The 27673-nt window shown below is 42.2% G+C and overlaps 1 protein-coding gene across 17 annotated transcripts in view; it reads left to right on the plus strand.

Moving 5' to 3' along the window:
* The window catches only part of EPB41L3 (erythrocyte membrane protein band 4.1 like 3), a 265820-nt gene that overhangs the window by 169607 nt on the left and 68540 nt on the right, over positions 1 to 27673 (plus strand). For all 17 annotated transcript variants that reach the window (XM_061596036.1, XM_061595962.1, XM_061595905.1 and 14 more), the window contains 3 exons: positions 11310 to 11414; positions 12652 to 12694; positions 22735 to 22810. In XM_061596036.1, the coding sequence (XP_061452020.1) occupies positions 11310 to 11414; positions 12652 to 12694; positions 22735 to 22810 (224 nt within the window). The remainder of the gene's footprint in view (positions 1 to 11309; positions 11415 to 12651; positions 12695 to 22734; positions 22811 to 27673) is intronic.

The raw sequence follows: 27673 nt of genomic DNA on the forward strand, positions 1-27673 counted from the left end.
AGTTTCAATGGACAGAGAACGCCACCGAGGCCTTTGAGGAGCTGAAGAGAAGGTTTGCTACTGAGCCCATTCTGCGCTTTGCTGATCCGAACCACCCTTTCGTAGTGGAAGCAGATGCTTCAGATTTTGCCATCGGGGGGGTCCTGCTACAATTAGACCAAGAAGGGAAGGAGCTGCACCCCTGTGCGTACTTCTCTCGGAAGTTAAAGCCTGCAGAGAAGAACTACACAGTTTGGGAGAAGGAGCTGCTGGCCATCAAGGACTCTTTTGAAAACTGGAGACAATACCTAGAGGGGACGGACCTCTCATCGAATTGAAGTGCGCTCCGACCACAAGAATCTTGAAAGCCTCCAAACCGCCAGAAAGCTGAACCAGAGACAGATAAGATGGTCCCAGTTCTTCACTAGGTTTAACTTCCAGATTACTTACCATGCCCAAGCCAAAAACCAGAGAGCGGGTGCCTTATCCAGACAGCCACAATACAAAGAAAGTGAATCCGAGGACCAGCCTCAGTACGTAATCCCGCCAGAGAAATTAACGTTGGGAGTATGCCAGCCTTCATGGGAAGAGGAACTCAAAAAGGCACAACAAGAAGATGCAGACATGCTAAAATATCAGCAGGAGACGGGACAAGGTCAAGACTCAGAAGTAACCTTTCACTGGAGAAATGGACTGTTATGGTTCAAAACCGCCAGATATGTGCCAGAAGGGGAATTAAGGCTCAGAATCCTATGCCAGTGTCATGATTCCATCACAGCGGGACACTTTGGGATTTACAAGACCATTCAGAACGTGGCCAAGGACTTCTGGTGGCCTAAAATGCGTCGGGATATTGAGAGTTATGTAAAGTCCTGCTCTGTCTGTCTGCGGACAAAAACACAAACAGGGACACCAGCAGGACTGTTACAACCGTTGCCTGTCCCACACGAACCCTGGAAGGACCTCTCCATGGATTTTATAACTGATCTACCCAAGTCCCAAGGAATGACAGCCATCTTAGTAGTGGTGGATCTACTTACCAAAATGGCACACTTTCTTCCTTGTGCAGGGGCCTTAGAGGCTAAAGAAACGGCCAAGTTATTCATCAAAGAAGTCTACCGGCTGCATGGATTGCCAAACAGCGTAGTCTCAGACCGAGGAACTCAGTTCACAGCCAAATTTTGGAGAGCAATGTGGAAACAGTTGCAGACGGAATTAAAACTCTCCTCTGCCCATCACCCCCAGACAGATGGGCAGACGGAATGCTTGAACGCCGTTTTGGAAAGATATTTACGAAGTTATGTGTCCTATCAACAGACTGACTGGGTATCATATTTGCATTTTGCAGAGTTCGCCTACAACAATTCTCTGCACTCCAGCACTCAACAAACCCTGTTCTTCGCTAATTATGGATTCCATCCTAAAGCCTTTCCAAGCAGCTCAGAAGGAATGCTGGTACCGGCAGCTGAGAACTTCCTTAAGGAATTGCAAGCAGCGCAACAGACACTGAAACAGCAGTTAAGCGAAGCCAAAACGGAGTACAAGCGAGTTGCTGACCTGCACAGGAAGGAGGGGCCCCCCCTTCAACCGGGAGACCAGGTATGGCTGTCCACCCGCTTCCTCCAGATGCCGGGCAAATGTAGAAAATTACAAGACAAGAGGGTGGGTCCTTTCGAAATAGAAACTCAAATCAATCCCGTGGCGTACCGACTGAAGCTGCCTGACACGTTTAAAATACATCCTGTGTTCCATCGATCCCTCTTAACGAAAGCCGCCCCTCCCAGTGAGTTACGGCCGGAGGAACCTCCCGGAGCTCCACTCCTGGTAAATGAGCAGCTTGAGTTTGAAGTTGAGGAGATCTTAGATTCCAGGATCAGACGCCACAAGCTGCAGTACTTGATTCACTGGAAAGGCTATGGGGTGGCTGACAGATCATGCAAGCTGATGTGCATGCTCCAGAATTGGTAAAACTTTTCCATCAACGTTTTCCCCACCGTCCCAAGCCAGACAAGGGGAGGGGGGCACAGCCTGGGAGGGGGGATGGTGTCGGAAGGCAGAGCTGGGGTCCCAATCCCGGGGAGCTGGATCCCGGAGAGTTGGGAGAAGAGTATTCGGATGGATGGCAGAGGGAAGGGGGAGGAACTTCCCCCCTTTGGAGCGAAGACGAAACAGAGGAACTGCCAGTGATAAGGTCGCTTAGCAACGGGGAGCCTGAGCCCTCCCTGGACATTCTCACGCCTCCCCCTCTTTCAGGCTCAGAGCAAGAGGGGGAAGAGGGAGGGCTGCTCACAGCCGAAAAGCGGGGAGGCAGTTTACCATCAGCCCCTCCCCTATCCCCCATCCTGGAATCGGAAACTTCAGAAGAGGAGGGGGTGATGCTTGCGCACACGCAGACAGCTGAAAAGACAGGAGAGAAGGGGGGGAATGCGGGCAGTACCTGAGGGGCAGTTAAGGAGGAGCGAAAGATTGCGCGCCCGTTTGGCCCCTTCTTAAAGAACAGGCAGGAAGAAGTCCCTTGCTCTGTCAACTTTCTCCCAATGCCGCAGGACCTGTATCCCTGTATTGCTTCATGAGAAAACGCAGTCTTTGTTTGGACATTACCCTAATAAAACACGAATTAACTACAGCCGTTGGTCTGGTTCCTAAGGTGAAGACTGTTCTATTTAGACGGGCTTTTAACTAATGTAGTTAGTTTTAACTTGTTTATTTAATTTATTTGTAAATTGTTTAAAATGAATATCATGTTTATTAATTATTTCTGGTTTTTAATGTAAGCCGCCCTGAGTTCCTCGGAAAAAGGGCGGGGTATAAACTTTTTAAATAAATAAATAAATAAATTTCAGCTAAGATCTGGAGCTTGTGAGGCCAGAAAGTCTGTATTTTCCCTACCTCCTCTTTTTTCTGTTGGGTAAAGGCAACAAGAGAATGGTATATGGTATAGCATGAAGGAATTATTTCGTTTCCTCCATTGATTTTTTTTACTAACTGCATCGTGGAGAGTAGGCGAATTCTAATGCTTTCAATCCTAGAGTTGATCTGTGTTGTTAGTAGGGAAGGAAACGAGTAACTGAAATGTAATCTGATTGGTTCTCTTTAGATACACCTTCACACAGTCTAATGCGACCTTTACTCAAAGACCTGTGCTGGCAGCCTATTTATTATCTGGCCAAATTCAAGGTTTTACTATTAGTACATAAACAGCTTGGGGCCATTTTATTTGAAGGGTTTTGCTCCATCCTTGCCTACTCGGCCGCTTCTGTCTGTGGAACTTTGTTCCTCATCTGTGAGGGGGCTTATTTGGTAGTATGGCAACATCTGTGCTTTGGAACTCCCTGCTTATTAACATAAAGTAGGCACCCTAACTATTCTGTTTTGTTTTTATTTGAGCAAGCTTACCCAGTCATATAATGTAGTGCTGTTTACTTGTTTTTAAAATTTTGCTGATTTTAATATGTGCATTATTGATATTTTATACTGCTTTATGTATACTGCTTACATTAAGTAGTTTATTGATTTTTAAAAAATAAATAAAATGTTATCAGGAGATGTGCTATATAGGATGTGTGGCAGATAATTTGTGTCAAACAAGGATACACGTTAGTTTGTTAGGTCTTGTTAAAAGTCAGATGAAGCCAAAGTGGAAGGTGCACATTAGAAATTACACAAAGTGCAAATTTAACTGATATATTTCCTTCTCATCTATCTACTACAATGAGTTCTTGATGATAATTTGAATTTCAGTGTTTGGTCAATTGCTGGAGGTTTGCTGTTAATGAATGTTTATCTCTTAAAATCAAGCTACATGTTAAGGGATGCACCTGCCTCCTGCAGGCCTCCAGTAAAATACCTTTAACCTGTAGCTGCTCATGGTTTATCAAAGCAATCAGCTGTGAAGGCATACGGATTTGCCAGCTGAAGCATCTTTAATTTTTGAACTTGCCTGACTTTTAAATAACAAGGCATTGTATTGTCGTCATACAAATGCAAATAGATACAAATTGCACCATTGAGCTTTAATATTATTCTGAGCCCAGCAGTTTTGTTGATAATCTACTAATGGTCTTTCTGCTTCCACATCTGTTTGGCTTGACTGATACTAAAATGCTCAACAACAAAAAGACAGAAAACTCTAATATCACACTTCTTCCTACAATTTGTTCTGCGGATTAAACAACTTTTTCCTAATTTCTTTTAAGTGCTTCAAGTATTGAACTATGTTTGAAAGTATATAGTGTTAGATGTTACCAAAACGCTTCATTTTAGCATTTGCCATGGTCCTTGCAAAAGTTATCTGGAATCTCTTGCTAGAATTACATAAATTGCAAAGGATTAAACCAAAACCATAGTTGCTGACAACCATCTGTCTTGAATTAATTTCTTCAATTTACATCCACAAGAGATAGTGTTTAGTAACAGTCTTCTGTTTGGGGAAACTGAATCTAGAATGTGTGGAAATTAAGGAATAAAAAGTGTGTCAGTCCCCTGATTTTCACCATGGAGAAGTATATTGGTTTTTAATATCTTTTTTCCTTAATCTTCTAAATAGAGACGATGATAAAAAAAAAATCCTTATGCAAATAACCTGGAAAAACTCAGGTAAAGTTGGTATTATGGTGCAAAACATAATTTGTTCATCTAATGCTCTGTCCATTTCTGTCATCCAAAATGATTTCTTGAGGTCTCTTTAGCAAATTACATAGCGACTTTCCCCTTTTTCATAATTGCTTTCTGAAGAGCCTTAATAATTTGAGGTTATAAATGCATAGCCTTTGGGGAAAGCTGCAGAATGGAATGAGTTTACTTAGCATAATTTTGTTTCAATACAATTTAGATTAAGAATGGCACTTGTAATGTTGTGGAGTAATTCTCATTAATTTTAATGCAGATAATATACTCCTATTTCTGTTTTGTATCTCAAGGTTATAAAGTTTGTTTTGCTTTATTTGTTTGTATTGTCCACCTAACAGTTAGGGATGTGTTTGTTTCCTATAAACAAAACGTTCAGAAATCTCAGTCTGAAGGATGTATAATCACAATACTTCCTGCATTTTGTAGAGTGTGATATTCAGATATGTCCTGCTTTAAGTGCCCCCACCAAATGAAGTGAGACAGATAGCCATAAGGAGGAGGGCCTTTTTGGTAATGGCACAACCTTTCTAGGGAGTCTCGCCTTACGCCATCTTTGTAATCTTTTTGGGACCAGGCAAAGACTTTTCTGTTCACTTAGGCCTTCTAAACATCTTATGTATTTGAAACCTCTCTATTTTAAATTCTGTGTTTCTAATTTTGATGCTATGGTGAGATTTGTTTTTGCTGTCAAGATGTTAGGTTTCATTTTAAATATTTACTTTTTAAAAAAAACTGTTTATCATAAGTTCTCCAGAGAGCTGAAATGTTAAGGGGTAACATACAAATGCTGAAACTAAATAATCCAGAGTACACATTCTACGATCTATCTGTTACCATATATTGTATGTATGACATTTTGAGCTTAATTTGTCGGTTCATAACCTATTTTTGAGTGAGATTCAGTCATAGACCACCAGATTCAGGTCATGCCATTTCAGTTGATTGTGGGAGGCCTTGCGGAATTTACCTGCTTTCCCAAAAGATTGGACTTTTTACGATAAGGAATGTGACAGTCTAATGCACTGGAAATTGTGGGATAACACTTGCATGATGCAAAACCAAGTGGGGAGGTTAAATGATGTTGTTTATTATTATTCTCTATTAATAAATAAAATAAATTTCCTGCTGGGAGGAAGGGTGGGAAATAAATAAATAAATACATCATTTAACCTCCCTGCAAACAAATTATGATGAATTCTCAGTAAACAGATAGCCTGGAAGCATTCTAAGAAAATTGGATGACGTGTGTAGACCTATATATAGATATAGTGCATTGCATCAGAATCTGGCTGTATGGTAGTACTGTAGAATCAATCTTTCCAAATTTTAGGTGTATCGAAAGAAAAATGAGGAACAAGTTTGGGCCCTCTGATATATTGGAATGCATTTTCTACTTTTGGACACTTTTGTAGACATTCAAGCACAATGTTATTCATGCTTGATTAAAGCTCTGTGCTTATTGTTTGTAGAAATGCTGCCAAAATTCTCAAAATAGTGAATTCAGGCCAGATAATTGTGAATATTATTTCAAATTCTACATAGCCTTATAAAAACACTGCCCTGCTTTCATTTAATCCCTTCTGTAAATTATCCCAGAAGTTTGAAAATGTCTTCACACTACAGTAATTTACATTCATTATTGTGATCATGTTAGTATTCTCACTACATTTTCTTTAAAATGTTGTCATGGTTATCCAACATTTTCAGTATTTCCACTACATTATGCTATCTTGTTCTTTAAAACTTCCTGACCAACATAATTCATTTAGTGATGAGTAAAGTTCCACATGGTTAGTTATAAATTAGTCACCAATTAAAAGTTCCATGTCAAATAAAGAATTCTTCATTGTAAGAGTTCTGAATCGGCCCTTACCGTGTATGTACATGTTCTTGCACTGCTGTTTGGAAATATTTGTTCAAATGCAACAGAAAGCAACATGGTATCTAGTTGTTGTTGTTGTTATGTGCCTTCATGTCGATTACGACTTATGGCAACCCTATGAATCATTGACCTCCAAGAGCATCCGTCATGGACCACCCTGTTCAGATCTTGTAAGTTCAGGTCTGTGGCTTCCTTTATGGAATCAATCCATCTCTTGTTTGGCCGCCTTCTTTTTCTACTCCCTTCTGTTTTTCCCAGCATTATTGTCTTTTCTAGTGAATCATATCTTCTCATGATGTGTCCAAAGTATAATAACCTCACCTTCATCATTTTAGCTTCTAGTGATAGTTCTGGTTTGTCTTTTTCGCAGTCCATGGTATCCACAAAGCTCTCCTCCAACACCACATTTCAAATGAGTTGATTTTTCTTTTATCCGCTTTTTTCACTGTCCAACTTTCACATCCATACATAGAGATCGGAAATACCATGGTCTGAATGATCCTGACTTTGGTGTTCAGTTGTACATCTTTGCATTTGAGGATCTTTTCTAGTTCTCTCATATCTGCCCTCCCGAGTCCTAGCCTTCTTCTGATTTCTTGACTATTGTCTCCATTTTGGTTAATGACTGTGTCGAGGTATTGACAAGTTCAGTGTCCTCGTTGTCAGCTTTCAAGTTACATAAATCTTCTGTTGTCATTACTTTAGTGTTTTTGACGTTGAGTTGTAGTCTTGCTTTTGTGCTTTTCTCTTTAACTTTCATCAGCATTCATTTTAAATCATTACTGGTTTCTGCTAATCATTCATTCATTCATAGGCGATCACTTGTGGCCGAGTAAGATTGTCTTCCAGGGTAAGGTCTTTAACAGTGGCTGTTACTGTGACTGTGGAGGCCAATTCTGGATCCACACAGCTTTCTCCCTCCAATTTTCACACCACCTTCATCTTGGTCCAGTCCCTCTTTCTGTATGATATGTTCTGCGTACAAATTAAACAAATAGGGTGATAAAATACACCCGTCTCACACAATTTTCTATTGGGAACTAATCAGTTTCTCCATATTCTGTCCTTACAGTAGCCTCTTGTCCAGAGTATAGGTTGCGCATCAGAACAATCAGATGCTGTGGCACCCCCATTTCTTTTAAAGCATTCCATAGTTTTTCATGATCTACACAGTCAAAGGCTTTGCTGTAATCTATAATGCACAGGTTGATTTTCTTCTGAAATTCCTTGGTCCATTCCATTATCCAATGTATGTTTGCGATATGATCTCTGGTGCCTCTTCCCTTTCTAAATCCAGCTTGGACGTCTGGCATTTCTTGCTCCATATATGGTAAGAGCCTTTGTTGTAGAATCTTGAGCATTACTTTACTTGCATGGGATATTAAGGCAATTGTTCGATAGCTACTGCATTCCCTGGGATCCGATTTCTTTGGAATTGGGATATATATTGAACGCTTCCAGTCTGTGGGCCATTTTTTAGTTTTCCATATTTGATGACAAGTTTTAGTCAAAATTTGGACAGATTCAGTCTCAGTAGCTTGTAGCAACTCTATTGGTATGCCATCTGTTCCTGGTGATTTGTTTCTTCCAAGTATTTTAAGAGCAGCTTTTACCTCACATTCCAAAATTTCTGGTTGTTCATCATATGGTCCCTCTGTGAATGAATCTGGCATCTCTTTTATAGAGTTCCTCAGTGTATTGCTTCCATCTTCCTTTTATTTCATCTCGGTCAGTCAGTGTGTTCTGTTGATTATTCAGCATCCCTACTCATGGTTTAAATTTCCCTTTCATTCCTCTAATCTTTTGGAATAGGGCTCTTGTTCTTCCCTTTTTGTTGTCCTCTTCTATTTCTATACAATAACTATTGTAATAGTTCTTTGTCCCTACGTACTAGTCACTGTATTGTTGCATTTAGCATTCTGTCGAGAGGCAGAGCTGGGGTCCCAGGGAGTTGGCAGAAGAGGATTCAGATGGATGGCAGAGGGAACGGGGGGAACTTCCCCCCTTTGGAGTGAAGACGAAACAGAGGAAATGCCAGTGATAGGGTCACCTAGCAACGGGGAGCCTGAGAGCTCTGGAGTTTCAGAATCCTCCCTGGACATTCCCACGCCCCCCCTTCTCAGCAGCTCAGAGCAAGAGGGAGGGCTGATCACAGCAGAAAAGCGGAGAGACAGTTTACCATCAGCTCCTCCCCTATCCCCCATAGTGGAATCGGAAACTTCAGAAGAGGAGGGGGTGATGCTTCCCCCCTCACCGCGCACACGCAGACAGCTGAAAAGACAGGAGAGAAGGGGGGGAAGGCGGGCAGTACCTGAGGGGCAGTTAAGGAGGAGCGAAAGGTTGCGCGCCCGTTTGGCCCCTTCTTAAAGAACAGGCGGGAAGCAGCCCCTTGCTCTGTCAACTTTCTCCCAATGCCGCAGGACCTGTATCCCTGTATTGATTCATGAGAAGACGCAGTCTTTGTTTGGACATTACCCTAATAAAACACGAATTAACTACAACCTCTGGTCTGGTTCCTGAGTCTCATCCTGGGCCTGACACATTCTGACCGTGTTTCTGTCGCCTTTTGCTTTTGCTTTCCTTCTCTCTTTGACATTTTAAGTGTTTCTTCAGTCATCCATTGAGGTCTTTCTCTCTTTTTAACTAGAGCTATTGTCTTTTTGCATTCTTCCCTCTGACTTCACTCCATAGTTCTTCTGGTTCTCTGTCAACTAAGTTTAAAACCTCAAATCTGTTCCTTATTTGATCTTTATATTCTTCTGGGATGTTATTTAAATTGCATTTTGGCATTATGAGTGCTTTGTTGTTCTTCTTTAGCTTTACTCTGATTTTCGATATGACCATTTCATGATCTGTACTGCAGTCTGCTCCTGGTCTTGGTTTTGCCAAAAGTATGGAACTTCTCCATCTTCTGCTAGCAATTATATAATCAATTTGATTCCTATATTGACCATCTGGTGATGTCCACGTGTACAGTCGTCTTTTCGGTTGCTCAAAAAATGTGCTTGCAAGAAACAAATTATTGACTTAACAGAATTCAATGAGTCTTTTTCCTGCTTCATTTCTGTCTCCTAAGCCCCATTTCCCCACAATTCCTAGTTCTTCTCTGTTCCCTACTTTTGCATTCCAGTCCCCCATGATTACCAGAACATCTTTTGGTCTGTGATCAACTTCCTCCTGTACTTCTGCGTAAAATCTCTCAAATTCCTCTACTTCTGCATTTGCCGTTGGAGTGAAGACTTGGATGGTGGTTATGTTAATAGGTTTCCCATTTAATCTCATTGATATCACTCACTCAGACCTTGCGTTGTAGCTCCTAGTTGCTTTTGCTACATCACTTCTCACTATTAGAGCAACCCCATTTCTTCTTAATTTCTCATTTCCTGCATAAAATATTTTGTAGTTGCCTGACTGAAAATGTCCCATTTCTGTCCATTTTAATTCACTCACACCAAGTATTGTAATGTTGATGCGTTCCATTTCATGCTTGACAATTTCTAACTTTCCCTGGTTCCTGCTTCTCACGTTCCATGTTCCTATTGTGTGCGTCGTACAACTCCGGACTCTCCTTTTGCATCTGTGCACATCAGCCTCTGGGCTTCCTTTCGGCTTTGACCCAGCTGTGTCATTAGTCACAGCGCTACTCATACATGTCCTTTGTCCTTCCCCAGTAGCTTGGTGAGTGCCTTCTGACCTGAGGGTCTTATCTTCCACAGCACTATCTCGTGTTGCATTTTGGATACTCTGTTCATAGGGTTTTTGTGGTAAGAGATATTCAGAGGTGGTCTACCTTTGCCTTCCTCTGAGTTTGGATGCATCTTAGTCTGGTGTCTCAGCTTTGACCATTCCGCCTTGGGTGCCCCTGCTACGAGTCTAGCCTCTTGGTCTAGACTCCTTACAGTGTTGTTCTCAGCTTCTTCAACACTCTCAAACCCCCTCACCACGTTAAGGTGTGCATCCTAAAGGGGGATGGTATCTAGACAACCATGAAATTCTGTCTGGAGTTGTGTGCAAAATTCTTTGTTCAAGAGGAACACCACCTCCACCTCTTTACAAACAGTTGGCTTTAGTTTTTCCTAAAACCCCTTACATTCATTGTTATAAAATTTACATACTTGATGTTCCTAGCCCTATAACCATGGCTTTCTATTTTTTGGCAAATAATATTTTCCTTTACAAAAAGCCTAAGTCAATTTCAGAAATCAAGAGAATTTGACTGAGAGCTAGTAAGGTGTTCAGTTGTCAAAATCTGTGCATATGCTAAAAATGGCCACCACTGTTGGCCCCCTAGTTTGATGAATGTTGACCATGCAGGTGCAGGAGTGGCAGATGATCTTGAAATGTGTGGGCTTGGATCCAAAGATGCATTCAAGCGGAAAGGTTCTTTACCCATGAAGCAGCCTTGCCAAATTCTGCCAGTTTCCCCTTCCTGCTGTAGCCTCCCATGCCCCACCCCATGCAATTCCATGTGGTCCCTCAACCATTAGGAATTTGGGATCAGTCAAGGGGCTTCAGTGAGGAGAACAGTAAAAAAAACAAACACCTGCCTTTTGAGCTGAGTTTTGCTTGCACTTCTCTGGATCCATCCCATTATGTTTGTATTGAAATCAGACTTAATTATTTCATGCTAAGAGGACATACCTTTTAGTGAAAGGAAGTATTTCAGGCATGGAAGAACCTTATGAACAAAGAGATATCAAACTTTGGCATGAAATCAAATCAGTATTCACTTAATTACCTGATTCCAAAGAATTGTTTTCATTTATAAACAATCATGTGTTTTGATACTCAATTTTTTTCACCTTTACTTTTTCTGCAGAAACGTTCAAAAGGCCACGTGCTGTTCGACATAGTATGTGAACATCTAAATCTGTTGGAAAAAGATTATTTTGGGTTAACATACAAAGATATGGAAAGCCAAAAGGTAAAATTAGTCAATAATTTAAATTAAGTATAAAATGAGGAAAAGTGATAAAACTGAAGCATTTAATCCTAAATAAATGAAACAAAGATTGTATGTGTGATTATCATCAAGCTTCAAAACTAGTCATTGCTGGTAGAGGCGGGGGGCGGAGAGGCAAGTGCATCCTCCAGATGACTGTAGTGCTGCACTTGTCAGGATGGAGTGGGGCACCTGGAGGGGCCGCCGCCAACTGAAGTTCACCTGACCTTTCCACCACTGCACCACCCTGCTTCATGCCCGTCCTGACCAATACAGCACCACTGCTGCATAGAGGACAACACTGTCTCTGTCCTTCACCCATTCCAACATGAGCTACTGCTGAAATAGTTACTCTGTACATTTAAAAAATCATTATTATTGTGGCTGGTGTAGAAAGAGTCCTTTATGCATGCAAGTAATACAGCACAGCAGCTCTCCACTGATTCATAATAAAATTTTTCAATCTTTGTAAACTCCCTTAACACTAAAACACTTGTCTTTGATTGGGACATCTGCTCTTGGATGATCTGCTCATACATGTGTATTGTTCATGTATTACAAGCTTTTTGCTTCATTTGACTCCTTCACTATAGATACGGCATGTTCATAGGCCCCTTAATGGTTTAAGTTAGCACCAACTTACAAGTATTGGCAAAATAATGAGTCTTAAGGGGAAGCTAGCAGGCACAATCAGCCAACTTGTGTACCACAGCATAAACATTATTCAGTTAAGAAAACACTTGTATGTAGGGCTGTTTTTCAAAATCCATATAGGTATTGGAATAATATCGGACATTAGTTTCTTCTGCCTCTTCAATATTGTGGGAACAGGTCAGTGAAGCAGGATTCTGTTGTACAGCATCTAAATTTTCAATATTATTTCTCTGCTGACAAAAATATTACTGAACTGGTGTTAAATAACCAGTTTTATACCATGGGTTATTGTTTTATCCATATTGCAGCTAGGAAGTTGAGGTTGATATAACAGGGTCTTACTTGAGGTCTCATCATATGAGATCATGGCTGATGCAAAATTTGAACTGGAGACATTACAGCTACTAAGTTTATGTCTATCCCTCTCCCACTGAAATTAACGGGACTTAAAAGGGCTCAGTTTTGGCTGGATCATTATATTTTACTTATTTTGTTTGTTATTCAATATGAATTTTAAAATAGTGTTTGTATATCTGATTCAATTATTTAAAATACTTCTTTTCAGAATTGGTTGGACCCAGCCAAGGAAATAAAAAAGCAGATCCGAAGTAAGTTATGCTAAATAATTTTTAAGAGATGAACTCTATGTTTTTAATGTGAAAACATATAGAAAACTACTAAAAGAAAGAAATACTCATATTAAAAAAATTAAAAGTTGTATACATATAAATTTGAATGTATTTAACGTGATATATTATTCCTATTGTTGATACACGCTCAGAGGCCCATGTTACCAAATTCTTCCAAGCTACACAGGAAGTGGATTGGACTGTGAAAGACCAACCCAAATTGTGTTTGCATTTTGACAAATGCGTATGGCAGTACAGTATCTCAGAGGAGGTCTGGTCTCCTGCTCCCCTGATGCATTTGCTATAGCTGCCCAATTTCCCTGCTTTTAAAGTTTGATAGAAATATCTATGGGCTATAGGTACGTTCTTAAACCGCAAGGTTTTTTGCCTATTAGTGAATTTCTCTGCTCTTTAATCCGGGAGGTAAGAAATGGAATCCTGTGTAAGTTTGCTGAGAATTGATTGATCATTTGGATGCTTATTGAGTTCAGTGGGATTTACTCCCTTGCAATCATGTTTAGGAGAGGTAAAACTGACCATGGGGAGGGAGGCCTGGAGTGGGCAGGGGATGAGGAAGAGGGGAGAGAGAGGAGAGTAGAAAGAGGGGAAAGGCAGGTCTGATCATTTGCATGCTTATTGAGTTCAGTGAGATTTGCTCCCATGCAGTCATGGCTAGGATAGGTAAAACTGACCATGGGGGAGGAGAGAGTAGAAGGAAGGAGGAAGGGGGGAAGAGGGGAGCAGAAGGGAGAAGGAGGGAATCGGAAGGGGAGGGGGAGGGGTGAAGGAAGGGGGAGGGAAAGGGCAAAAGGGAGGTGGTGGGAGTGGTGGGGCAGAGTTGATGATCTGCATGCTCATTGAGTTAAATGGGATTTATGCCCATGCAATCATGCTTGAAAATGAAATGGACTGCCTTCAAGTTGATTCTGACTTATGGCGACCATATGAATAGGGTTTTCATGGTAAGCGTTATTCAGAGGTGGTTTTCCATTGCCTTTCTCTGAGGCTGAGAGGCAGTAACTGGCCCAAGGTCACCCAGTGAGCTCTATGGCTGTGTGGGGAATTGAACCCTGGTCTCCCAGGTCATAGTCCTAGGATAGGTAAAACTGACCATGGGGGTGGAGGGTGGGGAAGGAGGAGGTTGGAAGGGGAAGGGAGGGGTGAAGGGACGGGGAGGGAAGGGGCTAGAGGAGGGGAGGGCAGGTTTGATAGTTTAATCATAAACTACGCAACTATACAATTTGCATGCTTTTTGAGTTCAGTTGGATTTACTCCTGCGCAATCACGCTTAGGATAGGTGAAACTGACCTGGAGGAGGAGGGCAGGATGTGGAGGGGGGGAGGAAGGGGGAGGGGATGAGATTGGATGGGTGGTCACTGGGCAGAGGGGAAGCCCCTTTCCTTTCCAAAAGGAAAACATTGTAAACAGAATCATTCTTTTTCAGGCTTTCCCCCACCTTTTTATTCTACATCTGGCACATGTAGCCTCCCACCCAAATTTAAACCAAAGCTGTCCCTGGCCACATCCACACCAGACCTTTATTTCACTTTGGACAGTCATGGCTTCTCCCAAAAAATCCTGGGAAGTGTAATTAGTGAAAGGTGCTGAGAGTTGCTGGGAGATGCCCTGTTCCCCTCACAGAGCTTCAGTCAGAGTGGCTGACTGTTAAACCACTCTGGCCACTGGAGCTCTGTGAAGGGAATAGGAGCCTTCTCTCAGCACTGAGAGTTGGTTCTTATTGAGCATGCCCAGCCTGAGTTCAATGCTAAATTTCTTAAATTAATTAAAAATCAGCCAGGCTTTTTTAAAAAAACTTTTCAACTGCAGAAGATTGAGGTCAGAGTATGGGGCAAGGTCAGTAATAGGATTACAGATACTCCGTGAATATGGCTGATTTTTAATTAATTTCAACAGATTATGAGAACTCTGACAGAAAAAAGTCCAAAAGGGGTCTGGTTTTTCTCTCTCTCTTTTTACACTTTGAACTCTTGATTCTCTCTGATGGTTTTGTGTATCGCCATGAAAATTTAGAGGGCTGTTAAGCAAGTGTTTCTGAGTTCAGGATCATAAGTTTTGTAAGGTTTTGTTCTGAAATGAGTTTATGGCAAGGATCAGAATGGCATGGAGGGTATTTTCAATTTAACATTGCGGAATGCGAAAAATCCATGCTGACTATAGTATGCAGCCACTCTTGTGGCTGTATAATTTAATGAGGGTGTACATAGTCACACTCTTATAATATATCTGTATGTGTAGCTGTGGGAAGCAGCTTAATCTGTTTCAGAGCCACTCCATATATTTCAAATTCAACATGTTGTTCAGGACTGAAATAGAATTTAAAATGAAGCTGTTTCCCTTCCCCATTCACTATAATGGGAAATCGAGAAACAGCTATAATTTTTTTTCCCTTTTAACAGAAGTAAATGAAATTGCAGATAGAGCAGCCCCTCCAGAGTGGATTAAGCCCTGAGTACACAGCCTTAGCAGGAAATAAAGTTAAAAATTTCACTTCTGGTTATTAGTTCCAAGTTGCAGATTATAGTTGTATACATATTGTACTTTGAAAATCAGCCAGGAGACACCCCTGGAAGAGATTATGTCTGGCTATGATGACATCATCAAAATGGCTGCTACCAATGCTGTGCATAGACCCCCTGATCTGTTTTTTGGCTGTGATTTGTAAATACAAATCAGGCCCAATCTGGTCTGGACAGATTCGAATCTGATCCAACCCAATTCAGATCTGAATTTGGATCACAATCCGTTTATTAGAGCTCTCCAGAAATCCCACTGACGTACATTGCAAAATCAGAACAGCCATAACTTTCTTGTTTTGTGACCTAGATACATGACATTTGGAGACATGGTAACTGCTGTATAAAGGATTAAACTTGCCAAATTGCAGGTGGATTATTCCAAGGGTTTTTGTGCTAGCTACCTTTAAATTTTAATTTCATGCTAGCTACCTTTAAATTTAAATTTTAAAATGTTTTAAAATTAAAACAGACATAACAGGCATTTTTTCTTCATAGGGACATGAAATTTTGTGACATGGTATCCCAATAGAGGGAACTAACCTTGCCAAATTTCAGGTGGGTAGCTCCAGGGGTTGTCATGCTAGTCACATTTAAGTTTGCTTTTTCCACGAAAAAATGTTTTTAGAAAGACTCTTTCATATAGGAGGCAGATTGCCAACAGCACTAGTGAGTGAAGGGGAAATAAATGTTTTATTTAATGTTAATAATGCTCTCTGTGGTTAGCAATTGGAAATAATAATAATTTTTAACTCAGAATGTGCCTACAAGGGCTGGCGGTGGCGGCAGCAGTGGCTGCCGCCGCCGCTACTACTACTACTACTACTACTACTAATGTGTAACCACACAAGCTGGCTACTTCTTATTGTTTATGGGTAGGAACTGGAAAATAATAAGAATAATCAGTTTGTAGAAATTTGTACATATCTACTGCTAAAAACAGTCTCTAGTGAACCCAGACAGGGTATATTTGAAATGGAGTAAGTCCAACATAATAAAGGAGAACACCCCTCTCGAGACACGTTAGAGAGACTGCTAATGTATCTTTCAAACCCAACAGCACAAGTGGCTCTTCGAATGACTAATTTATAGCAGCAGCAACCACATCTAATCCTGCCACATTGAAACATCTAGCATATTGGTGCCTACATCACTTGCCCAAATGCTACACTGATACATAAAAGAACATGAACCCCATGCATGCTGCAACTTCTTGGGAACGGTTTCAGTTGATGCAGCCTGATGACGTAGACAAAGTGTTTGCGATGATGCAGCCAGCAATGTGTCCTCTCGACTCTTCCCCTTCTTGGCTTATTAAAGCTCGCTGAGGGGGATTGACCAAGTGGATCTAGGATGTGGTCAATGCATCATTGCGGGAGGGAGTGGTTCTCGCCACCCTGAAAGAGGCGGTGATCAGACCACTCCTGAAAAAGCCCACCCTGGACCAATTGGTTTGTGACAATTACCAACCGGTCACAGATATCCTCTTCTTTCTTTCTTTCTTTCTTTCTTTCTTTCTTTCTTTCTTTCTTTCTTTCTTTCTATACACACACACACACACACACCGCCCTATAGCCGAAGCTCTCTGGGCGGTTTACTGTCATAGGGAAGGTGATTGAGAGGGTTGTGGCGCAGCAATTTCAAGTACTTTTGGATGGAACAGATTATCTTGACTCATTCCAGTCTCAGTTCAGGCCTGGTTATGGGAGTGAATTGGCCTTGGTCGCCCTGATGGATGACCTTTATCGGGAGAAGGACAGGGGGAGTGCGACCCTGTTACTCTTACTTGATCGCTCAGTGGATTTTGATACCATTGACCATGGTATCTTTCTGGGCCAACTTGGTGAGATGGGTATTCGAGGCACTGTTTTAGAGTGGTTCTGATCTTATCTCCAAGGCTGTTTTCAGATAATAGCATTGGGTGATTGTCTGGCAGTTGTGCTGTGGGGTGCCGCAGGGTACCATCTTGTCCCCCATGCTCTTTAACATCTATATGAAGCCCTTGGGAGCTCTCATCAAGAGATTTGGGGTGATTTCTCTGTAACATCTGAATCGGGAGAGGCCGTGCAAGCCCTGGACTGCTGCCTGGACTCGGTGGTGGGATGGATGAGGGTCAGTGAGTCTGAATCCTAGCAAAATTGAGGTGCTGTGGGTTGGTGGTTCCTGAGTTCAGATAATTGGTCAGTTGCCTGCTTTGGATGGGATCGTACTCCCTCTGAAAGAGCAAGTCCATAGTCTGGGGGTGCTCCTGGATCCATCTTTGTCACTAGAAGCCCAGGTGACCTCAAGTGGCTAGGAGTGCCTTTTAGCAACTTCAACTGGTAAGACAGCTGTGGCCGTTTCTGGACCGGGATAGCTGGACCACTGTTTTCCACGCACTGGTAAGCTCCAGGCTCGATTACTGTAATGTGTTCTATGTGGGGCTGCCCTTGAGGTTGGTCCGGAAGCTGCAGCTGGTGCAAAATGTGGCAGTGAGACTGCTAACTGCGGCAGGGTATCGCCACCATGTCATCCTGCTGCTGAAAGAATTGCACTGGCTGCCCAGTTGCTGCCAGGCCAAATTCAAGGTTCTAGTTTTGGTGTACAAATCCCTATACAGCTTGGGGCCAGGATACCTGCAAGATAGTCTTATCTCTTATATACCCAGTTGACCACTGCACTGTGCAGGTGAGGGCCTCCTGCAGATACCATCTTATCGGGAGGTCTGTTCTGCACAACATAGGAAATGGACCTTTAGTGTGGTGGCACCTACCCTGTGGAATTCCCTCACCTTAAATATTAGAGAGGCGCCATCTCGGGTATCTTTTTGGCGCCTATTGAAGACCTTCCTCTTTCAAGACGCCTTTTGACACCTTATCCCACAGTCTGCATCTATGTTGAAATTGCTTTTTAATATATTTTTAAACCTTCTTCTTTAATAAATAAATATATTTTGAATCTTTTTTTTAAAAAAAAAGTTTTGAAAGCTTTTTTAAAAATGTTTTTAAAAATGTTTTGTTTTAATGTATTTTAAAGTCTGTTTTTATGTTTTAAAGTGTTTTTAGTGCTTTTGTTTGCCACCCTGGGCTCCTGCTGGGAAGAAGGGCAGGATATAAATCAATCAATCACTCAGTCAATCAACTAATTAATTAATAATACAAATATTTGTAAGCATGTATTTTCATAGATATGCAAAAGCTATAATGAGCAAACAGACTGCTTCAGGGTTTTTTTCCAACTCTGCATTTTAAATTATATCTGGATATTTATATCCAAACTCCAAACATTAGCCAGCATAGCCAATGATCAGGGATGGTGGTAAGAATTGTAGAACAACATCTGGAAGGCCACTGGTTTCCTGATCCTGGGATGCTTATACATTTTTTTCATTTAGGTTCTTTCCATATGAAAATGATTAAACAGTTGGTCAAGTTTTGAACATACTTTATTAGTGCAAACAGTGTGATATTCAGAGTGATGGAAAAGCCTAAGTACAGCAGGAAGCACTGATGTTGTTCAATGCTTGAACATTCCCTGTGCTTTAAAACCGCTGTTCTTGGGCCACTGCAGAAATTACCAACTGACAGCACAATCTTGTAATAAGTTCTGCTGAATTCAGTGGGGCTTACTCCCAGGTAAGTAGGTTTAGGCTTACACCTTAAAACATCTGATTATACTTACAGAAGATATCTATATATCTGTAATTTTAAAACTGCGTTTTCCACTTTGTCATCCAAGTCACTGTCTTATCCAGAAAATAATGATTTTATACACATTTCCTTTCCCCTGTTACCAGTGTTTGACTTTTAAAAGTAATTGTGTGCTACTTCAGGAACCTAAAAGTACCCAGAGTAAATTATCAAGGCAACAAAGATGTAAAATTCTTTTACAGGCTTGATGCAATGCATATTGCATGGAATTTGCTGTGGCAAGCAGATGTCAGTGTTCTTTCTCAATAACACTTCACAAATAAAGGCTTTGCAATATCCAAGTGTATGTAAGCAAGTACATTTTGTAGGAATCATGCTCTGTCTCGAATTAAAACACGGGTTCTAGTTTACAATAATAATAATAATAATAATAATAATTTATTTGTTAGTCGCCTATCTGTCTGACTTAACGGACACTGTAGGCGACTTACAGAAGTACATTAAAATACACTGTACAATCAAAAACAAAATCATCAATTGTTCTAAAACATCAATTTATACATCATAAAACTAATCCCTCCCGAGAATCCCATAGGCCTGCCTGAATAGCTAGGTCTTTAAGGCTCAGCGAAAACCAGTCAGGGAGGAGGTATGTCGGAGATCAAAAGGGAGAGAATTCCAGAGGGTGGGGGCCACAACCGAGAATGCCCTCTCTCTGGTCCGCACCAGCCTAGCTGTTTTGGCTGGTGGGACCGAGAGGAGGTCCTGTGTGGCTGATCTTGTCAGGCGGCATAATTGGTGATGCTGGAGGCGTTCCTTCAGATAAACTGGGCCGAAACCGTATAGGGTTTTAAAGGTCAGCACCAACACCTTGAATTGGGCCCGGTAGACAACTGGTAACCAGTGTAGATCTACTAACACCGGGGTAATATGATCCCGGCGGCGGCTATGCTTAATCAAGCGTGCTGCCGCATTTTGTACCAGCTGCAATTTCCAGACCATTTTCAAGGGTAACCCCACGTAGAGCGCATTACAGTAGTCTAAGCGAGAGGAAACCAGGGCATGTATCACTCGTGGGAGCAGGTGCACAGGAAGGTAGGGTCGCAGCCTCTGTATCAGATGTAATTAATACCAAGCTGCCCGGCTCACTGCTGAAATCTGAGCCTCCATGGACAGCTGGGAGTCAAGAGGCTGCGGACCTGGTCCTTCAGGGGCAATCTTACCCCATTAAGCACCAAGTCTATCTCCCAACCTTCTCCTGTCACCCACGAGCAACACCTCAGTCTTATCAGGGTTTAGCTTCAGCCTGTTCTCGCCCATCCATCCACTTACGGACTCCAGGCATTTGGACATGGTATCCACAGCCAACTCTGGTGAGGACTTAAATGAGAGATAGAGCTGAGTGTCATCCGAATATTGGTGACACTGCAGCCCAAAGCTCCTGATGATGGCTCCCAGCGGTTTCACATAGATGTTAAATAGCATGGGGAAAAGGATAGAACCCTGTGGCACTCCACAATTAAGAGGCCAAGGGTCTGAAACCTCATCCCCCAATGCCACCTGTTGGTGCCTGTCAGAGAGATAGGAATGGAACCACTATAAAACAGTGCCCCCCATTCCCAACCCTTCCAGGCGATTTAACAAGATACCGTGGTCAACGGTATCGAAAGCCGCTGAGAGATCTAGGAGGACAGGGCCGGTATATTCTCCCCTATCCAACGCCCTCCTCATATCATCCACCAGAGCGACCAAGGCTGTTTCAGTTCCATGTCCAGTCCTGAAGCCCGATTGGAATGGATCTAAATAATCTGCTTCATCCAAGTGTGTCTGCACTAGTATAAGCGAGGTGGAATACTTGTAATAAGAAATATTTAATAAAATATTATAAATGCTTTAAAACATCAGAATCTCTGTAAAGAACAGATTTTCTTCCAAACGTGTAAACCTGTTAAAAAAGGTAAGTACATTGTTTTCAGTTTAGACTAGGTTTGTTTATGACCACAATGATTTCAGCTATTCTACATTTTTAAAATCAATATTGATGTAGCCATGCAAATGTGTAATGTTTGTTATTGTGGATGCTATTAACACCACCCACATTTGATTTAGTCTACTTAGCCGGATGTGAACAATTGTAACCCTAAGAGATTATTCAGAGCAGAATAGCCTAGTCCTGCACTTGACAGTGGGAAGAGATGCAGTTGTAATGGATGAAATGCAAATCTTGCTGTTCCAGAGAATTACTTTAGGAACTAGGAACACAATGTTATCAGACATAAAATATTTTTGACTGATAATTCACAAATGCAAATCATATACAAATACTCATTAGCATACAAGATCCCCCTTGGGTCATTCTACCCTGAAAAGCACCCAATTATCCCTGCAGTCGAAAGTAATCAAATGTGATGGTACTTAATATAATTGGGCTAAAAGTGGTTATACAATTGTCTCTAATTCTGTTTCCCTCTTTTGCCCATTGTGAAACACAATATAAACTGCTTTTTTCCCCTTTTTGGTATGAAGCACTGTGCTTAAATTTAGCAGCCTATTTCTCTCTTGCTTTCCCTAAACAAATAAATGGAATCCAAACATTCTTCAGAGCGATTCAGGGATTTCTACATTGGAATTGTTAAGATTTCTGATCAGTTGCCATTGAGAAGTTTGGCTATACTGACCAAAATAAGAACTTTGTTCAAGTAAAGGGCTTGTTGAAGCAGAAATAAATGTAAGGAAGGACTAAGAAGGAAAGTGAGGCTTTGTGTTTTTTACATGTCATAGGTTCATTCATGAAGATAATTCATTCACGAAGATTATTCATTTAGATAAAATTCCACACCCTTAAGAACAGAACCTGTAGGAAATTTGCACACAATTTAATATATATTGTACCGTCAAGATTAATATGATCCCTCTACTATCAAGTACACCAGGCTTGAGTAATAGATCTTGACAAAACTTCAACATGTATATATTCATTACTGCATCCTCAGTTTAAGTAGTTAAAAATAAGATGTTGCTAAGTGGAAAAGTATTTAAAATGAAATTAAAATATGTACTTCATGAAGTTTTTGCTGCTAAGACATATAGTCACTTCTTGGGCTGTATTTATTATATGATTTATTTCTAAACATTTGTACCCTGCCTTTCTATTAAAATAATCAAGACAGCTTATTAATAAGAAAAACAGCAAAAAAAATCCCAGTAAAATAACAATTAAATGGTTTAAAATCAGATTTACAGCACAGGTTGAAAAGCAGCAGTCAAATGCCAAGAAAAGGCACCAGTTATATACACGTTCAGGCTGTAAAAGGCACTGTTTATGAAATGAAAATGTTTGTACCTCTTTGCCCATATCAAATTAAACATTCTTGTAGCAAGACTCAACCAATTAAGAGGAAAATGCACTGTAGTTGTTCATTTTGGGGTTCAGTTATGAGTACAGACTTGCTAAATGCTTAGGTGCCAGTGTTGTTCTTTTCATTTCACTGTGTAAACTATATCTTAGCCAAGAAAATTGTCCCTGGTCTACAAAGTTTTATGGACCTTTCAGATAAGTTCCTGTTTGCTGAGGGACAAATCTATATTATTTTTTAAATTAAAGCCCAGGGCAATTTACGACATGGTCAAATAAAATGCAGTCAGTAGCAAATAATAATTAAAACAACGTATCAAAAACGATAGCAGTTTACATAATGTAGCATACAAGAAGGCTATGAGAGTTTTACAATAAAATTATTGCAGACACAAACCTCAAATGTCCATTATGAAAGCAAATAAAATGTTCCACACGACTAGATAACCACTATTAGGCACGGTATGCAGATAATCACAATAATAATTTGTTCTCTTACAGGTGGTGCTTGGCATTTCTCTTTTAATGTGAAATTCTATCCTCCTGATCCTGCCCAGCTTTCTGAAGATATTACCAGGTATTTCACACACCAGCATTCTTCTTAAGTTATTCATGAAAATTTATTGGTGGTAATAATGTCACATAACTAACAATTGTTTGTATAATGTCAAGTGCTCACTGTTTGGCACCATACTGGTAATAGGTGGTAGAAGGAAAGGTGTTGTAGAGGTTGGAGCTTTATCATCCTCTTCCACCCACCCCAAGGCCTAACTTATATTGGGCTTGCCTCAATGTCTTACCTTCGTTGCAGTGGGAGGGTGTATTAGGGAGGCCTTTTAGCAGACAATGTCTTAGCCTTATGGGCATCCATTGCACTCTGAAACCTGTGAAATATAGTCAGGAGCATTTGAAAACTACATTTCCCATGCTTCCTGGCAGTGGTGAATGCTTCCAAACATACTCATGAACCTCTGTTGCTAGGAATCAGTCTCCCTTGCTACTGCCCCCGCTCCCCAGTACGTTTTTGGGAGGGGATGGAGAATTGCTGTAGTGGAAAGCTGGTGGTGAGGACCCTGGACTTTCCTGATGCCTTAAACAAAACTTGTGAGATTTCTCTGAAACATCTCAGAAAGTCTGAGCTGAGGAGACCTCATATATCCTTCATAGCGGCTACTGTATTAACATAATTAATTATGAGAGTGAGAAAAGGGTGAGGCCGAAAGAGAGAGAGGCGAGATTGGGTGACAGAAAGGAAAACAGGTGGAAGGCCTGATCTTTCCCCGAGGTGGTGGCAGGGGCATTGGCTTGATCCGTGAAGAGGCACCATCTTGAATAACATGGTACAGCCCAAGAGAAGTTAAGGGAGGGTGCTAGGGCAAAAAGAGAAGAAAGTGCAGCAAGAAAAGTGCGAGAAGGTATAGTACTTAAGTTTGTGCCTGACAAGGTGTCCCGTTCAGAGCCGAAATAATGAGGCTGGAGTGTGTGTGCAAGTAAATCTCGTTTTATTAGAGTAATGGTTACATCAAAGGCATTGTGCTTCATAGGAAACCCTACACTAACTCACTAAAGTCCCTAACTATACTCTAGACATGCTCTGCAGCGTGTGAAGGAAGTTGACTCAACGACCCCCCACTGGGAGCGGCAGGCTTATATAGGAAATGTTTTTGAACGTAATTTCTGACTCCTTTGTAATTCCTGTCTTTGCCCTGTCCATTTCTCGCGGCGACGGGAACGAGGAGACAGGGGACGCACATCCAACAGCTCATCTGAAGACACCTGCTCCCGAGTAACAGGCTCGAGGTCAGGGGGCGGTGCCATGCTGGAATCCTCCTGGGAACTGCTTGGAAAAGGAGGAGCTGGCACTGACTCTGAAGCTTCCTCCCCCAAGTCCTCTGCATCAACTGGGGGCGGTGTGCTCGGCTCCTCAGAAAGGGCATTACTCGTGGGAACTGGCTGAAGAGCAGGCTGCCCCCCTCCCGCACGATCCTGCTCAGACACAACAATCCCTAACTCGGCTTCTTCTGGCTGCGGAGGTGCCTGAAACTCATGCCTCCCCCCTTCCTGTCTCTTCTGAGTTGGCTGCAGCGCAACATCAGGGTGCAAGTCTTTGGCATGAACTGAAGGGTGAGGGCATGAGATGTTCTGAGAGATGTTGATGGAGCAAGCCAACCTACCAGTGGAGAAGGAAAATGCTGCCAGTGCTGATTGGCTACCTATCATGAACTGAGGCGAAGCAGTTGCAAGCGCATTTGGAGGAAGCGGATTATCTGCATCCATTTCAATCGGGCTTCAGGCCTGGACACGGGACTGAAACGGCCTTGGTCGCCTTGGTGGATGATATGAGGAGGGCATTGGATAGGGGCGAATGTGCCTTCCTTGTCCTCCTGGATCTCTCAGCAGCTTTTGATACCGTTGACCATGGTATTCTCTTGGACCGCCTGGAGAGGTTAGGTATAGGGGGCACTGTACTGCAGTGGTTCCGTTCCTTCCTCTCTGGTAGGTACCAGAGAGTGGCATTGGGGGATAAGGTTTCGGATTCTTGGCCTCTCATCTGTGGGGTGCCACAGGGTTCCATCCTCTCCCCGATGCTGTTTAACATCTATATAAAACCGCTGGGGGCTATCATCAGGAGATTTGGGCTGAAATCTCACCAGTATGCAGATGACATGCAGCTCTGTCTCTCATTTAAATCTTCACCGAGATTGGCTGTAGAAACCCTGTCCAAGTGTCTGGAGTTGGTGAGTGGCTGGATGGGAAGGAACAAGCTGAAGCTAAACCCGGACAAAACTGAGGTACTATTCGTGGGAGACAAGAGAAGGTTGGGGGATGTTGACCTGGTGCTCAGTGGGGTACAACTGCCCTTGAAAGATCAGGTCCGCAGCCTGGGGGTCATTCTTGACTCCCAGCTGACCATGGAGGCTCAAGTCTCGGCTGTGAGCTGGGCGGCGCTGTATCAACTCCATCTGATACGGAGGCTATGCCCCTACCTTCCCAGCCATCTGCTCCCACTAGTGGTACATGCCCTGGTTTCCTCTCGCCTAGACTACTGTAATGCGCTCTGCTTGAGGTTACCCTTGAAAACTGTCTGGAAGTTGCAACTGGCGCAGAATGCGGCGGCTTGCCTGATTAAACGCAACTGCCGGCGAGATCACATTACTCCAGTGTTAAAGGAGTTACACTGGTTACCAGTTATTTTCTGGGCCCAATTCAAGGTGTTGGTTTTGACTTTTAAAAGCCTGCATGGTTTTGTCCCAGTCTATCTGAAAGAGCACCTCCTGCATCATCAGCGATGCCGCTCAACAAGATCAGCCTCAAAAGACCTTCTCTCCATCCCACCAGTTAAAACAGCTAGACTGGTGAGGACTAGGGAGAAGGCTTTCTCAGTTGTGCCCCCACCTTGTGGAATTCCCTCCCAAATGATCTCCACCATGCCTCCTCTTTGATGAGCTTCCACCGGGCCTTGAAGACCTGGCTCTTCAGGCAGGCTTTTGGGCTGGGTTAGGTTTTACTTACTGTTGATTTTAATGTTCTAATGTAATTATATGTTTTTATTATGTACGTTGCCCAGAGTGGCTGGACAACCAGCCAGATGGGCAACAAATAAACAAACAAACAAACAAACAAACAAATAAATAAATAAATAAAGAGAGCAAGTGGATGGAAGGAGTTTTTTACCCCAGGGTGACAGCCTGCTCTGGTACAAAACTAGGCCTCTCTCAAGTGAGAGATGGGAGAGGAGTATTAGTTTTTTGAATGTGGGCCATGAGCCCATTAGTGCTTCAGTGATGGTAGAATATCTTATATGTGCATGCATGGGAGCAATCTTTATATGCAGGTTGCAGTACTGCTGAATGTGAGTGGTTCATATATGAGTGGTTGGTTGACAGAGATGGTATATGAGGCCATGAATGCTTGTAGTGGTTGTGTGGATGAACAGTGAGATGGTTGAATGAATATGTGTTATGTTACATTGGTTAGAATTTTACATCATGATGATTTGTAATGCTCTCTGACTTTAGATTTATATGGTGCTTTTTGTATAAGGATATTGTTTATGTATTTGTTTTCTATTCTTATATAAATCCTTTGACATAGTTTTCATTGTACTTACTGTGTTTATATATATTTATGTATTTTTGTTGTAAGCCAAGATCTTTGGATAGTAAGTGGTCTATAAATGAAATAAATAAATAAATATGAACGTGCGAACATTCTGCAAGTAAACAGAGGAAATAGTTCTTTGCTGCCATTAATGGGTGGATCCTCCCCCCACCGCAAACCGGAGGTAACGTCTGCAAGGCAGAAAAACAGGGACATGCAGATAGGCCTCCTTCAGATCGATACATGAGAGTTAGTCTTCCTTTCTCAATGCCTCCTTGATGGACAGTAAAGTTTCCATGGGGAACCTGCGGTATTTTATGAACTGATTTAAGTTCTTCAAATCGTGTACTGCCCTGAAAGATCCTTCTTTTTCCGTGACAGTGAAGAATACTGAGTAGACTCCTGAAAACCTCTCACCTCTTGGAACGGGCTCTATTGCCACAGTCTTCAGAAGGTGGGCAATCGCTTGAAGAGTCCTTTCCTGTTTGTCCGGAGACATTGAGAGGGGGGAGGGGATAAACTTGGTTGGAGGGAGGGAGGTGAATTCCAGCCTCAGTCCGTATCTGAGGGTGTGCAGTACCCATTGGTCCAAAGATGTGTCCCTCCCGTGGTGGGCAAAGTGTTGAAGGCATCCTCCCACCTGAGGGACCCTGGCATCAGAATTGATGCTTATTCCGAGGCTGGGATCCAAAACCCAATCTATTGGGGAAAGGTTGTTGGCTTTTAGACTGGGTACGTTGCCTATTCCAGAAGGGGTGGCTGGTACGGGACTCCTTTGCTCTTCTGAATGCCATGGAACATCGAAAGGACTGGGAGGGCAAATAAAGATGGAAAGGTCTACAGAAGAATCTTTTGTCATCTTGTTTTTTGGCAGAAGGCATAGATTTCTTGTTTTCCTTCGACTCCATGACCCCAGCTAGGGCGTCATCGCCAAATATTTTCCACCCACAGATGCAAGATTAGATGCAAGATTAGATGCTCAGATGCAAGATTAGAGCGGGCTGCAGTATTGGCCTCCCAATGGTGTAACCATAGAGTCCTTCGAGTGAAAACACTCGCTGCTAATGACCTTGCCGAAAACTGCATGGCGTCCATGGATGCATCTGCCATGAAGGTCACTGCTCTCAAGATTTTCAGAAGAGACTTCCAGATTCGAGCCGGATCCTGCTGCAGGCCATCCAATAGGTCCTCTCGCCACAGCAAGAATGCTCTTGTGAATACCGAGGAGGCTGCTGCTGCTGTGATGGAGAGCGCACTGGCCTCATGAATCCTCCTAAGGCCTAGATCCAGCTTGCGCTTTGATGGATCCTTGAGGTGGGCATCCGAGTCTTTCAGGTTC

The sequence above is a fragment of the Rhineura floridana genome, chromosome 1 (genome assembly GCF_030035675.1).
Source record: "Rhineura floridana isolate rRhiFlo1 chromosome 1, rRhiFlo1.hap2, whole genome shotgun sequence".
Taxonomy (NCBI): Eukaryota; Metazoa; Chordata; class Lepidosauria; order Squamata; family Rhineuridae; genus Rhineura; species Rhineura floridana.